The following is a 17,450-nucleotide window of genomic DNA, read 5'->3' on the forward strand; positions in this document are numbered from 1 at the left end:
GCTTGTTTGCTTGTTTGTGTGTTTTTAAATAGTGTGTGCTGGAGAAGTTTTCTGAAAGACCAGATAGGGGAGCTGCAGGCCTAGATAGTCCCAGAGGGATCTACCTGGAACAGGGGGGCAGAGGCCAGATTTTTTGGGCTAGTCCCTGTTATTCAGGGTTCTTAGAGAATGGTCAGCTCAGGAGTGTCACAGAAGCCAGGGCAAATTTTAAAAAGTTTCCTCAATTCTGCATTCTCCTCTAGATAATCTCTTCTTTATCTTTCCCTTCTTAGCCAAGTTTCTCAGAAAATAATCCAATTTCTCAGCCTCTACACTTACCTGCACAGTACACTGTAACATGTCTTTTGCCCTATATTAGTCAGAATAAGTAATCTTAGTTGCTGTAATAAACAACCCCCAAACTCAGTGGCTTAGCACCACAGCCCATTGCGGGGGAGAAGGGGAGCTCTATCCCATGCAGCATTCATAATTCTCCACTAATTACTTAGTTCAATATGATTATGATAATAGATCAGGGAAGAGGGAGAATGTAAAAAATTTCACAGATTTTAGGAGCCAGACCTGGAGGTGTCATACATCATTTTTGCCTATACTTCATTAGCCAGAATATAATCACATGGCTTATCCAATTACAGAGTAGACTATGGAATGTAATCTGACTACACACCCCTACTGAGAAAGCTAATGACCATTTCCCATCATTTTATTGGATGGACTACTCAATTATATTTGACTGTGTTGACCCTTCATTTCATTACTCTCATGTGTGAGGCCATGCTCTTCCAGTTCTCTTCTTTGTGTTTTATTTATGTAACTAACACATATGACACCACATGCCAGATACTAATTGCTTTATAAATATTAACTCATTTAATCTTCATCACAATGAAGGTATGTACTATGAGGCAGGTACTTTTTATTCATCCCATTTTATGGATATGAAAACTGAGTCACAAAGAGCTTAAGTAATTTGCCCAAGATCACACAATTAGTAGGTGGCAGGAGCCAAGTTTTTAATCCAGTCAACCCATCTCCAGCGTTTCTTTCTTACCACTGCCCAATGCTGCCTCTTTTCTCTCTTTTGTTTCTCTTTCTTTATCACTCCCCCATCATAACCCCTCTTTGGTTTACAAGGACATCCTCTCATATTTTGTGCTGCAGAAGAAAGAATTAATTGTAGGCCTCTGAAGATCCACGCTGTTTTTTTCCCGGTGCCTTTAGTCTTGGAGTAGGTCTCAACGGCTGAAATTCCCTCCCCATCTCTCTTAAAGACACTGCTCAGATGTCACCGCCTCCAGAAAGTCTTCCATAACATTCCCAGGCTGACGCGCTCTCCTTCCACCTTCAGGGCTAGCAAAGGCGGGCCTTAAAAATTACAAGTCCGGAAATCTCTGCTTCCGGGCTCGCCTGTTTCACTAGTCAGTGAGCTCAGGGGAGTGTCCTTTCTGGGTCTCACCGCCACTAACCTCTTACCCTCCTGGGGATGGCGCTCGGAGAGAAGCTACCTGGAGGTCCTTATATGTGCAGAAGGGAGGGCTTGGCCCCGCCCCGTTTACCAGGTGTACGCGGCCTCGCCCCACCTCCTCTGCGCTCCCTACTCCCCGCGAGGAAATGGTACAACCCGAGGGGGCGGTGCCCCGATGCCGGGACAGTTCCAATTGGCCAGGAAGAGCCATACCAAGGTGGTGGCGGGGGAACGGGTCCTGCACGGCGCGCCGCTGGCTGGGGGGCAGTGAGACGCGGAACCTCAGGCCCAGCTCTCCTCCGCGCTGCGTGTGCCTGGCTGCCCGGAGGGATGCTGTGGGCGGTAGGCCGGCGGTGGGTGTGGGCCGCGCTGCTTCTGGCCGCCGCGGCTGTGCTGGCCCAGGCGGTGTGGCTCTGGCTGGGCACGCAGAGCTTTGTCTTCCAGCACGAAGAGATCGCGCAGCTGGCGCGGCAGTACGCGGGTGAGCGGGCGAATGAACGCATGGAGGGCTGGAAGGTCCGGTCAGAGCTGGGGTTCCGGGGGCGTCGTTCCCTAGTTCGGGACCGCTGCTGGCCCTGATTGTGTTAATTTGCCCCCGCCAGGGCTGGACCACGAGCTGGCCTTCTCTCGGCTCATCGTGGAGCTGCGGCGGCTGCACCCAGGCCACGTGCTGCCCGACGAGGAACTGCAATGGGTGTTCGTGAACGCGGGCGGCTGGATGGGCGCCATGTGCCTCCTGCATGCCTCGCTGTCCGAGTACGTGCTGCTGTTCGGCACCGCCCTCGGCTCTGGCGGCCACTCTGGTCAGTGCTGGCGGCGGGCCGGACTGGGAGGCTGGGGCTGTACAAGGGCCCACGCCCTCCTTTCTGTTTGGCCAGGCCATGTGACGGTGCGGATACCCTGATATTCCGTGTCCATCTGATTGTCCCACAGGACGCTATTGGGCTGAGATCTCGGACACCATAATCTCTGGCACCTTCCACCAGTGGAGAGAAGGCACTACCAAAAGTGAGGTCTTCTACCCAGGTGGGTAGGGAGTTTCCGTCAGAGAAGTGAGTCCCTTCATTGTGGGATGCTCATAGTTGGGGGAGAGAGCCATGGCATGGAAGAAGGGTGCGTTGAGGGGCCCTCCCCCATTCCCCCATCCCCTAGATAAGCCACAGGTGGTTGGTTGAGGCAGGACTGAGCTCCCCAATTGCTTTCCTCTGTCAGAAGGAAACAAAACGTAACTGTCCTGTTAAATGTCTGATTTTTATCTTTTAAGGCACTCATCCTATATTCCAGGAATTGATGGGGAGACAGTTGGGTAATCAGAAATGCTCTCATATCCCCAAAGGCAAGGCAGACAGTTGTCTTTTTTTTTTTTAATCCTCATCAAGGATATGTTGTTATTGATTTTAGAGAGGAAGGGGGAGGGAGAGAAGCGTGATGTGAGAGAGAAACATCCATCGGCCCCTCCCATACGCACCAGGACCCAGGATAGAACCCAAGACCTTTTGGTGGACAGGTTGGCACTCCGACCAACTGAGCCACACTGGCTAGGGCTTTCTTCATTTTTTATATAGTGAAATATTTTACATAAAAAGTAGAGGTTTGGACTTCCATCTAAGTTTGAGCTTGTGTTAAAGCACGGCAGGCACTGTAATTGAACAGTTACATTTCTCTGAAAGCCTCACGAGTCTTATAACCACCCCTCTGTATCTAACAGGCCCAGCCCAAGTTTAGCTAAATTTCTGCTTGACATGACTGAGGCTTGGGAATGCAGACTTCCATGACTCCTGTACAATGGCCCATGGTCAGTAGGTGCTCCTCCTTGGCTTCCTCCAAGAAAGGACATGAGCCAGGTGATGCCCCAGAGAAAAATTAGGAGTCGTCATCTTGGCCTTTTACCCCTCCAAATAGGCGACTTGGCCAGTGAGGTCAGACTCTTTCCTTTCCATAAGCTCTCTCCCCATTCCCCACTAGACAGCCCATGGGCCATGGAGGTGGCAGCAACGGTAGGGCAATGATAGGCTCCTCATGTAGATGCTCCCTGTTCCCCAGGGGAGACAGTGGTGCACGGGCCTGGTGAGGCAACAGCTGTGGAGTGGGGGCCAAATACATGGATGGTGGAGTACGGCCGGGGAGTCATCCCATCTACCCTGGCCTTCGCGCTGGCTGACACAATCTTCAGCACCCAGGACTTCCTCACCCTCTTCTACACTCTTCGCGCCTATGCCCGGGGCCTCCGACTTGAGCTCACTACCTACCTCTTCGGCCAGGACCCCTGAGTAGCCAGGCCTGAAGGAGGACCTGTGGGTGGACAGGAGCGGCAGGCCCGCACACATCCACTTGCTGGAGCCCATGTGAAAAGATGGACATACTCACAACATGCAGATACCGAGTTCCTGGTATACAAGCAGGGACATACATGCTTATACCACCAAACACAGAGACCTATGGGAACATATGGGACACACATTCAGATACTGAATCCCCATGTATATCAAGGGGTCCAGACACGTTCAAACATATAACACAAGCTTGACTCATTAACTCAGGCCTTTCCAGAGCTTCTCTTACCTCCGGTCAGGGCTCTGGAGTTCGGGGTGGTGATGGGTATTACACTCTGCCTGGGTCTGACCCCTCAGCCCAGCAGCAATTGGGGAGAGGGTGAGGAAGAAGAGTTGCCTTTGGAAGTTCCTTTACCTGTAGCTATGATGCCCTTTCCCTTGATCTCCCAGTCCTCACCATATGCCTTACCCCTGTTCTGTTCCCCTGCTATGCAAGTCCCCTCATGGCCTGTCCCCCACCCTCTCAGCAACCAGGTCAGTTGGGGAACCAGAAGAATGTGGATAATGCTGAGGTCAGGGCCCCTCCTATCATGAAAGACCCCCATTCCTCCTTCAGAGGTATGGTGGGAGGATGGCTTCAGCCCAGGGCCCACCCCTGAGGAGAGGACCTGAAGAGGTGGGCCTAGATAGAAGGCCTTTTCTGCACACACCCATCACAGCTTTCAGACACTGCCTGCATTTTCTGTCCATCTGTCTCTGTTAATAAAGACCTGTTGAACAGTTCCATTTCTTTGTGTATCTGAGCAGCAAGAAAACATGCTAATTCATGGGAGGCCTCAGGAAGGCCTCTCCTTGCTGTGTAATTGAGTTTTTAAGACTGGCTATATACTTTCAGGTGCCCAAGAATCACCTGGGAGGCTCATTGACTGTACAGATTACTGTGCCCAATCCCAAGAGTTCAATTCTGGGCTGAGGCCTTGAGATCAGTATGTTTAATAAGATCCTCTCCACAAGTTTTGAAGAAAGTCAAGCCTGAATGAGGTGTGTATCTTGGTCTTGCCTCTGCCATTGCAGGTCTGCAAACAGTCCTGGGAACCCTGCCCTGGGTGGCCACAAGATGGCAGTGTGCACCCACATTTGAGCTGAATGAGGCCTAGTCATTCTCCATTTGCTTTTTTCTGGGTTTCCAGGGTATTTTGTCCACCCCCACCCAGACAGGAGTTTCTCTCCAGTCTGCCTTCTCCAGGATCCCTCACTTCTGTGGAGGCTCCGGGGTGGGGAGCAGGCACGTTGTCTGGTGGTGTCTGAGGTAGGTGGGGCTGCAACTAGTGTGAGGCAAGAGAGGTGCCCTCCCAGGGTGCACTCCCAGGGACCCTGCACTTGCCCTCTTAAATTTGGTGCTCTGGTTTTATCACTTGTCTCATCTCCTCCTGCCCCTGCTCTGAGGTTGAAGTAAGGCCCAGGTCACTCTTAGGATTCCTGGTATATTAAAAATGAAAGGAACATGGTTACACAAATTGTGTATTCTAAAAAGTTGACATTCTAATGAACAAAAATACAGGAGACTACATGTATAACCACTTGTAAGCAACATCAAAAGTCTAAATTTGTGGTTCTGAATGAATGTGAGGTCTAGGCAAGATGGCCATCCAGACATAGCACCACCACCATGTTGGCCATGACAGGTCACCTGATTGGGGCCTCTCCATGGATCACAGGTTGCAAAGTCAAGCTTCCAACAACTTCTCCCACCCAGTAATCCAGGTCTACCTCTAGTCTCATCCCACATCTATCAGGGGTGCCCCAGCTCCTCTGTCATCCTTCTCCCAGTAGGACTAGGCTCCCAGGGTCCTCCCCATCTCTGCTAAGCCCAGAATTATTTATTCTCAACTTTCATTTGATGCAATCACCCTTAAAACACTTGGTTTCCAGTACATTACTCCTTTGCCTCCTCTACTACATTTTACCTGTCCAACTTCTGTTGACTTGCCAGGACTTAATCCTCAAACTTCTGTCTGCACCCATCCCAGGTGCTCTCAATCATTTCAAGACTTTACCATCTATATGTCTCCCCACCCCCATTTTATTGATATATAATTGACATATAACATTAATTTAAGGTGTACAACATAGTGATACATGTATATATTGTGAAATGATTCCCACAATAAATTTAGTTAGCATCTAGCACCTCACATAGTTACAATTTTTTATTGAGAACTTTCAAGATCTACATTCTTGGCAACTTTCAAATATGTAGTATAGTTAACTATAGTTACTATGTTATACATTACGTCTCCAGGACTTATTTCTCTTATAACTGGAAGTTTGTGCCTTTTGACCACCTTCAACCGTATTACCCACCTCGGACCTCTGGCATCTACCAATCTGTTCTAAGAGTTTTGTGTGGTGTTTTTTAGATTCTACATATAAGTGAGAACATAGAGTATTTGTCTTTCTGACTTATTTCATTTAGCATAATGCCCTCAAGGATGAGTGGATAAAGAAAATGTGATATATAAAATGGAATATTATTCAGCCATAAAAAAGAAGTCCTGCTATTTGCAACAACATGGATGGACCTTGAGTACCATCTATATGTGTTGACTCCTAATTTCTTGTCTCAGCCTAAACCTCTCCTCTGAGCTCCAGATATCAGCTTCATATATCTGTCAACATCTCCACCTGGTTGTCTAATTGGCATCTCAAACTTAAAATATCCATCATAAACTGATCTCTCCCAATCCTGTACCTCCTACAGTCTTTACTGTCTCAGTCAAGTATACCTCCATTTAACCTCCTGCCCAGGCCAATAGCCATGGAGTCATCTTGAATACCTTTTATTCTCTCACAACTCATATTCAAGGCATCAACAGATCCTGTCAGTTTTATATTTGAAACATATCCGGAATCTAATCACTTTTTGTCACCTCCACTGCTACCACCCTGGTCTGAGCCGTCATCATCTCTTGTCTGGGTTACTGCAGCAGCTTCCTAATTGATCCTCATGCTTGCGTGCTGTGTGGAGGGTTCACCACACAGCAGCCAGACTCAGCCTTTCACTCTCTGCTTAGATATCTCCATCAGCTTCCCATCTCATTGAGTTTTTACTGCCTCCAGGCACCTACTCCAAGGCACATGTTACCTCTGACCATTCACCTCGGCCACCCTGTTTAGCCCAGTGGCCTCCTTGCTTTCCTTCTGACACATCAAGCAAACTTTTGCCTTTGGATATTTGCACCTATTATTCTGCCTTCAATGCTCTTCCCTAGGTATCTTCATGGCTGTTTTCCTCCATCTCACCCCACTTCAATTCCTGCTCAGAGTCCTTCCCTTAATATTTGTGTATTAGCAGCCCTTCTGTGGTGGTTTTAAAATACCTCCATAAAGTGTTTGATATTCTTCCCTTTAAGAGATGAAGGCTAATTCCCTTACCCTTGAATGTGGGCTGGACCAACTTACGTATTTTAACAAATAAATCATGGCAGAAGTGACAGCATGTGACTTCCAAGACTAAGCCATAAAAAGCATTGCTGCCTCTTTCATCTCTTTCCTGGGTCACTCTCTGGGGAAAACCAGCTGCCATGTTGGGAGGACACTCAGGTCCACCTAAAGAGAACAGCCTCCTGCCAACAGCATGTGTGTGAGCCATCCTGGAGGTGGATCCTCCCATCCCAGTCAAGATGACTGCAGCGTTAGCCAACATTTACTACAACTTCATGAGAGACAGTGAGCCAGAACCATCCTGCTCAGCCACTCTCAAATTCCTCATTCACAGAATTGTGAGAAAATAAACGTTTGTTTTGCTGTGTTTGCATGTAATTTGTTACACAGTAATAGAAAACTAATACACCCTTCCCTTTCTATTCCCACAGCCCAAATTTATGTCTCTTCATTTTACTTATCACCCTCTGACACCATTCCCCACTGGAATTATACCATTATAAGAAGGACTTTATTTACTCCTGTGACTGGCATAAAGTAGGTGCTCAGTAAATATGTGTTGGGTGAATGGAGGTCTTGGTCTGTCTGTCTGTCTTTGTCTCTGTGAGGTATAGGGTCAGGTGTGGATGTGAGAGACAGACATTTCACAATGAAGAGAGAGAAACCAGGTCCCAGTCAGGCTTATTCCTTCCTCTCAGCCCTTTCCAGTTGTAGCACTTGTAGCTCAGACCCCAAAGGAGGGATTATTGTGTTTGTTTTTTTTCTTTTGGGAGTAGCTGCCCAGTCCTTCACCCCTCTCCTACCCCTCAACCCCCTGCAAAGCAATCTCCAAACCCTCAGAACTGGAATTCCCCAAGCCAGTCCCTACCTTTCCAGAGGAATATTACCATCTATCTCTCTCCAGGTACATTCTCTGAGCAGCCAGGGGAAGCTGTGTGGGGTAAAGAGGAACAAGCTGGGCACAGGAGTTCCGCAAATCTTCACTCTCTGCCCTCTAGCCCTCAGCAGGCTCCCAGGGCATGTTTGTCTGCCTCTGCACATTCAGTGATTCTCCCCTCTGTGGGCCCAGCCTTAAAGAGGGCTGGGCAGAAGAAGGGGCTCGACTACCCCCGAGCTTGCCACACAAAACTATTCGGGAGGAGGCATCAGTACTGAAGATCATTGGATCACCAAGGCTTCCTGGTGGGGAGAGTGTCTGACACTCAGGTCTGAAATCTGAGTGGGAGGGCACTGGAGTGAGCCAAAGGTGTGAGCAGGACTGAGCCTCAGTGTGGCCAAGGACGGGCCAAAGAGAGCAAGGGGAGCAGTGGGAGCTGGCCTGGGGACAAGGATAGAGGCTGGAGATAAGAGCGAGGGTCACCCTGGTGAGAAGAGCTGGTGGCCCAGGGCAGGGCAAACTGGCTCTGAGAGAAGGGCACTGACTGGGGGGTAGGGGAGAGGAGGAGAGAGGAAACAAAAGTCACACCTGAATTTCTGCCTCTTGGGGGAATCTTGGCCCTGGGAGCAATCTTGCCTCCCTGGGTATGAGGTCATGGGATGATCTGTGCTGGGTTTGGGTTTGACAGCAGTTTCACACCCATGCCAGGTGTTACCCCTACAGACACATGTTCTCACACACTTGGCATCACCTCCAGGTGACCCTCCTGCTTTTGGTAGGTTGATTCCCTTGCATACAGTAAGAAACGGGGGTATGTATGAGGGTGCCAGAGAGGAGTTGGGTCCAGGCTGCTCAGAGCAGGAATCGTGACCTGCCATCAGGAGCCCCAGGTAAGGAAGAGCATCTCAGCATCTGGGGATAATTGGGGGTAGGATAGACCTGAATCCGCTGGCTGAGGGGGTCTGGAGGTACAGGCTGGAGAGACACACACATCGGTGGAGCTGTGAAGATGGGCAAGGTGCTCGTTACTGTTCAAATGCACACTGAGCACCAGAGGTTCATTATACCCTTCACCCTGCTGCAGGTGTGGGATAGGTGCAGAGATCTCCGAGGGTGTGTAGGTAGGTGTGAGTCCACCACCATGTGCACATCCTGTGTGAATTGTCCTGTCCAGGCCTTCCACACTCACCCCAGCATCCTGCAGAGTGATTCTCCTCGTGATCACAGGCACCGGCGCTGTAGTGTCCCGGTAACTCAGTATCTGAAGCAGGGCAGCTGTGTGCCTGAACTTGGAACAGGGTGTGTTGGTGTGTGAACACAGTTGTGTGTGAATGCCGGGCACCCACTGAGTGTGGGTGTGGGAGCACGACTTGGAGGTTGGGCTGCACCCTGGTCCCCAGTCCAGTAGCAGTAGACTCTCCTTTGCACGATTCCCATCAGGTCTCCAGCGTCCCCTCCCCTGAGTCTGTCTGTGTGGAAGGTGGGAAGACACCTGTTGGGGGGCTGGGAGCGGCAGAGCCCGCCGGGGCCTCTCTGCCTGGCCCCGGCCCGCCCTGTCCGGCTCGGTCCCGCCCCCACCGCCGCCGCCAGCAGAGCGGTGAGCGCACCGCGGCCAGAGGAGCGCACGGCGGCGGCGGGAGCGCACCGTGCGGGGCCGGTGCGGGGAACCTAGCGGAGGCAGGGGACGCCCGAGAGGCGGGCGGAGCGGAGGGAGAGCCCTGGAGACGCCGGGGGCACCAGGCCACGCCAGGCTGGTGAGTGCGGCCGCGGGGTGCCGGGAGCCAGAGAGCGGGCGTCGAGGCCCCGTGGTCCTGCGTCCATGGGTCTGGTCCGCGTCCGGGACTGTATCCCCGCCGCCCTCTCTTCCTGCGCCTCCCTGGTTCTACTTCTCCGCGTCTCTGCCGTGGGTCTCTCCGTCTGTTTTCCCTGTGTCTGTCTGTCTGTCTGTCCCCCTCTATTTACTGTCTTGCCCTGTCTCTTTCTGATCTCTCCTGTCTCTGTCTCCCGCTGTGTTGGTCTTTCCTGTTCTCTCTCAACCCCTGTCTCACTAATTGTCTCTCTGTCCCTGTCTCTCTTTTTGGACTGCCTGTCACTCAGGTCTTAGTATATGTGCTGCCAAAGCGAGCACTGTCACTTAGGTCTTAGATATGTATTTCTTGCTCCCCTCTTTCTCTTACCTCCCCCGTCTCTCTACCCAGTATCTCTATCAATCTCATCTCTCCCATCTCTGTCTCTCCATTCTTGTCTCTCTGCCTGATATCTGTCTCACTCCATTGGGTCCCTCTGAGTCTCTGTCTCTCCCCACCTTTGTCTCTCCTTGTCTCTCCCATCTCCATTTCTGTCTCCGCATCTCCTTGTCATTCTCTCTCTCAGGTCTCTCTCTCACTCTCCCCCATCTCTCTCTTCTTGGTCCTTGCCACCCACTTTGATCTGCTCAGTCTCTGCCTATCTTCAGTCAATGCCCATTTCTGTCTCTTTGACTCTGTCTCTCCTGTTCTTTCTACCTCTCTGTCAGTCTCTGAGAAAGCTCTTTCTGTCTTTTTCCTTGTGCCTCCCCCCTCCCCACACACACACACTTCCCTGAATCCATGACCACCTCCCCTTGAGTTGGGGGTTGCTGGGGCAGCAGGGCCCAGCAACCGTAACGCCCTCTCCCACAGGCGGCCCTTTCCTCTGGGCCCCGCCTGGTGCCAGCCCCCCCACCAGCGGGGCGACTGCGCCTGGAAGCTGTAATGGAAGCCCTGCAGAGGCAGCAGGCAGCCAGACTGGCCCAGGGGGTGAGGCCACTGGCCCCGCCACGCCCACCGCCACCACAGCCTCCCTTGGCTGGCCCCCGCATTCTGCTGGCCCCCGAGAGGGCCTCGGGGAAGGTTGGGGCTGAGGAAGAGGAGGATACGGGAGAGGATGAGGAGGGGGAGGAAGCTGGAGCGGAGAAAGAGGCAGCTGAGGAGAGCCATCCAGGAACCCGGGGTCCCAGCTCACCTTCCAGCCAGCCCCCTGGACCTCATCCCCATGAGTGGACCTACGAGGAGCAGTTCAAGCAGGTAGGAGCCCCTCAATGTCAGGCCCTCCCCTCTTCCTCCTCTCTGAGCAGAAGCCGAGCCTGTTGATCAGTAGCCCACTGACCCCCGCTGCCCTCTCCAGGATGGAAGGACAGAGACACGGAGACCCATAGAGAGACAGTGGAAAGACTGAAGGATAGATAGTGACAGGAAGAGAAAGGCACCCAGAGACATTGAAGGAAGTGCATAGGTAAACATTACGAGGTGCAGAGGACACCCAGAAGCATGGACGCTGACAGACTGGGGGCTCTTGGTGAGGCTGGAAGGAAAGTGGGAGGGATGTAGGAGCTTTTAAGAATTCTTTTGCCTAAGAAAGATCTGGGGACTAGGGATTCTAATGCCAGTACCATCCTACCCTAACTTACACATCAAGTCACAAGGTCATATTTCAGCAACGAGTGGGGGTGTCGGGCTGCCTACTTTTGTCTTTGGAAACGGAATGGAGGTTGCCACTCCTTTCCCAAGCTGAGAGATCCTTCATCTCTTCTCTGTCACATTCCCCCATCTGAATCCTCCGACTGGCCTGAGGTTTATGGGTGACAGTTCCCAGCCTGTGATGGCCACTACAGGCACAGTGTGACTAGCGGGCCCCTGTGCAGCTGGGAATGACAAGACCTTACTCATAGGGCTGCATTTGAGTTCCTCCTTCCTGCAGAACCCATCTGGATGTTATTCTAAGGCACTACTCCAGTCTGTCACTATGAAGGTATTCGCAGGGCTGTGACTGTAGGTGTGCTATGCTGGTGGTGTTACCCGTAGGGTGTTGGTCTTGGGTATTATTCAGAAGTGTTCATCTATGAGTAGTACTCTGTAGCATTAGTGTAAAAAGGAGTGTTACTTAGGGCTGTATTACTCTGGAGATATGGCTCTAGCAACTGTTTCTCCTGGGTATAAGTCTGGGGATTATTACTTGGAGAGTATGTATGTTATTTGTGGGCATCCATCTAAGACTCAGGGCTCAGTTCTTGTGGGAGCATAGCCCTAAAGGTGAATCTCTGAAGTCCATTACTCATGGATTTGTTTTTTGTTTTTTGTTGTTTTTTTTACTGAGACTTCTTATTAGGGGATGGAGTGTTACTTATAGGTGTTACTCAGGGACTCTTACTCTTGGGTAAATAATTTACTCTAAGGATTGTTCCTCTTGGGTGGTATTTGGGAGATGATATTGGAGGTGGGGCTTCAGGTGACTGGGAATGTGTGGGATTACCCCTGGGCCTTTCAAGTCCTAATCCCATAGATCCTGGGTGGTACAGGGCCATTGCCTCTGTGGCAGCTTCTGTAGTGGGCAGGTTGCTGTCCCTGGAAGGAGATCAGACCAGGTGGTGGGGGCCCTAGGTTTCAATCCAGGAGCTTCTGAGCATCAATCTTGCCTGAGGGATGGGTTAGAGTCACCATCCCCAGCCCTGGCACACAGAGATGTGGACAGCAAGAAGCCCTTGCAGGAATGGCCAAGAGTGAATGAATGCCTCAGATATATCTGTCAGTTTCCTCAGTGTGGAACATAGCTCCAGCCTGACTTCCTCCCTACACTCTGTGCACACCCTGGAGGGCAAGCTGAGCCTCCACGGCTTCCTCTCTTCTACTCCCCAGATGGATAGTTGGTTTGACCTGCCCAGGGCACCACTAGCCAGTAGGGGGTCTCTGTGTATATTAGAAAAAAGTGCCCCTACCTGCACCCAGGGGGAGAGAGCCTAATGTCTGGGAGTTCACATTTCAGACCCTACTTACCCCTTCAGCTGGGGACCCTTATTCAGGGTACAACCTGAGTTGGGGTCCCAGGGGGGAGGGGAGGGAGCAGAGCTGGAAAATGATCTCAGTCCTTCCTCAGCTGTACGAGCTCGATGCAGACCCCAAGAGGAAGGAATTTCTGGATGACCTGTTTAGCTTCATGCAGAAGAGGGGTGAGTGGAGTGATGTAAGGGAAAGACCCCCACTTACCAGGCTTGAGGATGGGAGACCTCAGGGTTTAGTCCCCAGATTGGGTCCACTCTGTAGATGCCTGAGCTTGGCAGCACCTATCCTTTGGGGCCACAATTGCGTCTTTAACCTCTGACCCTGCCCTCCTCCTCCACCCAGCAATTAATTAGTGGCCAGCCCACTGGCAGGTTAATGAGTGTGGGATCAATTGGGAAGGTGGGAAGGGGAACTGGTAGGGGGCTGATCTGGGGGGGGGGGAGGCTGGGAATACCTTGGTCCTCTTTGGATTACCCTTCCTCCAGCCTTGTCTCTCCTCAGTTTCCCCTTGCTTCAGGCAGGGGACACCCAGTGTGCTCCACAGCAGGAAGGACTGGGATTAGACTGAAGGAAGGACTTCTCAAGGGGTAGGCTGAGAACCATGTGAGTTGGGGCTGTGGAGGAGGAGGAGTTCCTTTCCAGAAATCTCAGAGCTAAAAGAGAATGCAAGAAGGGTCCAGGAGGGGATCAGGGTGGGTGGCAGTCCATCACTTAGGCTTCTCCCTAGATTCATGGGTCCAAAGACTGACTCATTATCTCTCTCTACAAAGCTAATTAACTCACTCCGAGCGTGGCCTGATAAGCTGCTAATTAACTCGCTGCACTGCCCCCCCACACACACACCAGTGCAGAAGCTGGCCCAATCCCTCAGGCCTCCACCCCAGGCCCAACACCCCTTACAGACCCAGTCCTGACCAGGGACCCTCAGTGGGGCCCCAGGTCCTTTTGCTCCCCTGGGAAACCTAGTCATTCTGGCCCCAGTGTACCCTCCCTGCCCCTTTTTGAGGTCTCCCCTCCACTGGGAGTTGGGGTAGGGTGGTCTGAGCAGACCCTATCACTTCCCCCACCAGGCCCAGAGCTGTGCCTCCCTCGAGTCCTCCCTCCCTCCCTGGAGTGCTGCCTCCCTCCGCACCTTCTGCAGGGGGAGGGGGTCTCGCGGGGCCGATAATTTTCCCCCATTAATCAGGCCGCAGCTAATTGTTCGGGTCCAAAGGCGGCAGCGGAAGGGGACGGGATCGGTAAGGAATTAACTGGGGCCCATCGCTCAGCGCAGACAGGCCCCTTTGTCAGGACTGGCCGGGCGGGGGCGGCGCGGGAGTTGCTGAGCCGAGGCAGGGGCCGCCGCTTCTCCATCCACCATCCTTCGGCCTCAGACAGCCACCCCCGGCCGCTGCTTGGGGGAGTCGGGCTCGTCGGCACTCTCAGGAAGTCCTTCCTACGGTCTACCCCAGGGGTCGGCAGACTAAAGCTTGCGGGCCAAATCTAGCTGCCTGAGAGTTAAGAATGGTTATTATATTTTTAAACAGTGTAAAAAACTAAAAGACAAATAACATTTCCACACGTGTGAAATTGGAATTTCAGAGCCCACAAATAAAGTTTTATTGGAACACAGCCGCACAGCTGCTTCCAGCCTGCAGTGGCAGAGCGCAGTAGTCCCGAAGAGACCGCTTGGCCCGTAAAGCCTAAAACATTTAGCATCTGGGCCTTTACAGAAGAAGTTTGCCTACCCCTGGTCTAGCGTCCTGTCCCTCCTTGGGGCTCTATGGGCTCTGTCTGCAATATCAACACCTTCCACCTCCCCCTCTTCCCCTTCTTTCTCGGTGCCCCGCCCTGCACCCCGGCCTCGTGCAGGCAGGTTGACTCCTTCAGCCCCCGAGGATGCCCGCAGACAGGGTCTTAGTCTTTGTGTCCTGACTCTCTGCCCAACCCCCCACCAGGGACGCCAGTGAACCGGGTGCCCATCATGGCGAAGCAGGTGCTGGACCTGTACGCGCTGTTCCGCCTGGTGACGGCCAAGGGCGGCCTGGTGGAAGTCATCAACCGCAAGGTGTGGCGGGAGGTCACGCGCGGCCTCAGCCTGCCCACCACCATCACGTCGGCCGCCTTCACTCTGCGCACCCAGTGAGGCCAGGCGCGCGAGCACGAGGCTGGAGGGGGCGGTGGGGTGGGGCGCGAGGTGGCCCCCGCGCGGGCGTCTGGGCGCAGGGCTAGACCCCCGCGCCCACATCCCGTCCGCCCCTAGGTACATGAAGTACCTGTACCCATACGAGTGCGAGACGCGGGCGCTCAGCTCCCCGGGGGAGCTCCAGGCGGCCATCGACAGCAACCGGCGCGAAGGCCGTCGTCAGGCTTACACCGCCGCCCCCCTCTTCGGCGTGGCGGGGCCGCCCCTTCGGGACGCTGCGGGTCCAGCCCCGGGTCCTGGCTCCGCCCCGCCAGCGGCCGCGCCCGGCCCCCGCCTGGCTCAGGGCCCCGCCTCCGGCCTGCCGGCGCTCGCCTGCGCACAGCTGAGCCCGAGCCCCATTAAGAAAGGTGTGAGGGGGAGGGGCTGAGGTTTGAGGGTCTCTGAGACCTAGGGGTACGCTGATATACAGGCAACATTAAAATATGGGGACTCTGAAGTGTGGGAGGCATTGAGATATGGGACAGTAGGGACTGATGGGGCACTGAGATTTGATGCACTCTAAAGTTTAGGGGTCCTGAGGTTTGGGGTCAACGAAGCCTTGGTAGCCCTGGAGTAAGGGTTACGGTGGTACCGTGCTGAAGGTCCTTTATCCAAAGCAATCCTGTTCCACACCTGTCCACCCAGGGTTCCTGTTTGCATGTAGTTGGCGCTTCCTGTGACCTGGATTAGTTAACAACTGAGAACAAGGAAATCCTCCCAATTGTCTTGGACCAACCTAGGCATATATATTGGCCCTTTGGGTCCTGGCCCCTGTGACTCAGTTGGTTGGAGCCTCCGCCGGTACACCAGAGGGTGGCGGGTTCGATTACCAATTCCTGGTCAGGGCATATACCTGGGTAACAGGTTCCATCCCTGGTTGGGGCTCCTACAGGAGACAACCAACCAATGTCTGTCTGTCTGTCTCTCTCCCTTCCTCTCTAAAAAAAAAAAAAAAAAATCAATATATTGGTCCTTTTGGTTCTCCAGTTTCAGAGAGCCTCTAGGCCGAGACTCTGGATGGGAGTGGAGATTGAACTTGGTGCTTGAGCTTGGGTGACTGACCTCCGTTGGTCCCAGGCCTAGGGGGAGAACCAAATACAGAGACTGAGTTGGTTGGGCCAGAAGAGCTGAATGACCTGTTCTTCCAGAGGAGAGTGGGATTCCAGCCTCTCGACTGACACTGCCTGTGGGCCTGGCATTTGGATCTGCACGGGAGAAGTTGGCACCAGAGGAGCCTCCAGAGAAGAGGGCTGTGCTGATGGGGCCCATGGACCCACCTCGACCTGGTGCACCCCCCAGTTTTGTGCCCCATGGCAAGGTTCCCCTAAGGGGTGAGAAGGGGCTGTGCACTGTGGGAGGACAGACCCATCACCTGATAGGCATTCAGAGGTGGGGCAGATAGATATAGACAACTGTGTGATTACAGATGTGGGGCTGAAGTGGAATAGGGATGTCTATAGGGATGGAGGGGGGAGCTTGTAAGTCTGAAGTCTGATTTCCAAAAATGTGACTCTCCTGCCCCCTCCTGGACAGAAGAGCGGCTGGATGGGCCTCTTAATCTGGCAGGCAGTGGCATCAGCAGTATCAACATGGCCCTAGAGATCAACGGGGTGGTCTACACTGGTATGGGTAATGCATGCTGTCTACACTGGCATGAGGTCAGGGGTATTTACATTGGCGTGGGAATTTTAGGCTTTTTCTACTAGCATGAGATTCAGGGATATCCAAACTTGCATGGGTAATATGGGGTTCAGGGGATTGCTAAACTGGCATGGGTTAAAGGGGCTGTCTACATGGCATGGGGTCCAAGGCATGACCTCTCTATGGGTACCATGTGTACCATAGGATGTCTGCCTTGTCATGGGCCTATGTATCAGTGTAAGTATTTATTGTTTACCTGTTCAAGGGTATCTATATTGGCATATAAGTCTCTAACTAATCCAAGGGGTTTGTCCTCATTGGTTTGTGGCAGAGGTATGTGTGTGATGTTCTAGCAATCGAGTCACTAACTTTGGTTTCCTTCTTCTGTTTCCCTGCCATCCCCCCTCCTGCTTGTATTTGCTCTCTACCATCTCCTCATCCCTTTGTCAGGCATCCTCTTTGCCCGCCGCCAGCCTCTGCCAGCTTCCCAGGGCCCAACTAACCCTGCACCCCCAACTCCTACAGGGCCCCCTTCCAGCACCTCACCCTGAGAGCTCCCACTTGGAATTAAGAGTCCCAGACCATTGTTGGGTGGGGAAGACATCCCTTCCACCTTGATTCTTCCAGGGGGCCCACTTTAGGACCCAGACCTGGGAGATAACCACTCCCCCCACATGCCATGTGGATTTGAAGCCAAAGAGTTTTCTTTTGATGTTACATCTACCTCATTGTAAAGGGAGGGCACTTCCTCTCTAGCCAACTCCAGCAGCATCTACCAAAGAGCCCTGCC

At 52.7% G+C, this 17,450-nt stretch overlaps 2 protein-coding genes across 5 annotated transcripts; both read left to right on the top strand.

Moving 5' to 3' along the window:
* Window positions 1-1,666: 1,666 nt before the first annotated feature.
* Window positions 1,667-7,546, top strand: SIGMAR1 (sigma non-opioid intracellular receptor 1). Of its 2 annotated transcripts, none has more exons than XM_081150967.1 (4): window positions 1,667-1,946; window positions 2,068-2,268; window positions 2,399-2,491; window positions 7,318-7,546. In XM_081150967.1, exons 1-4 carry the CDS (start codon window positions 1,796-1,798, stop codon window positions 7,383-7,385), a joined length of 513 nt encoding a protein of 170 aa, XP_081007093.1. In that variant the 5' UTR covers window positions 1,667-1,795; the 3' UTR covers window positions 7,386-7,546. The 2 variants fall into 2 exon arrangements, with proteins under 2 accessions (XP_081007093.1, XP_081007094.1); XM_081150968.1 differs by lacking the exon at window positions 7,318-7,546 and adding an exon at window positions 3,509-4,521 and having other exon boundaries at window positions 1,669-1,946.
* Window positions 7,547-10,776: 3,230 nt separating this feature from the next.
* Window positions 10,777-17,211, top strand: ARID3C (AT-rich interaction domain 3C; the record flags this gene model as incomplete). Of its 3 annotated transcripts, XM_081151548.1 has the most annotated exons (7): window positions 10,777-11,103; window positions 12,950-13,022; window positions 14,793-14,976; window positions 15,098-15,387; window positions 16,168-16,350; window positions 16,553-16,642; window positions 17,111-17,211. In XM_081151548.1, the coding sequence occupies 7 exons, from the start codon at window positions 10,792-10,794 to the stop codon at window positions 17,209-17,211; spliced, it is 1,233 nt and encodes a 410-aa protein (XP_081007674.1). The 3 variants fall into 3 exon arrangements, with proteins under 3 accessions (XP_081007674.1, XP_081007672.1, XP_081007673.1); XM_081151546.1 differs by lacking the exon at window positions 16,553-16,642 and having other exon boundaries at window positions 10,792-11,103; XM_081151547.1 differs by lacking the exon at window positions 16,168-16,350 and having other exon boundaries at window positions 10,792-11,103.
* Window positions 17,212-17,450: the final 239 nt, after the last annotated feature.

Source organism: Miniopterus schreibersii (assembly GCF_964146895.1).
Source record: "Miniopterus schreibersii genome assembly, chromosome: 11".
Lineage (NCBI taxonomy): Eukaryota > Metazoa > Chordata > Mammalia > Chiroptera > Miniopteridae > Miniopterus > Miniopterus schreibersii.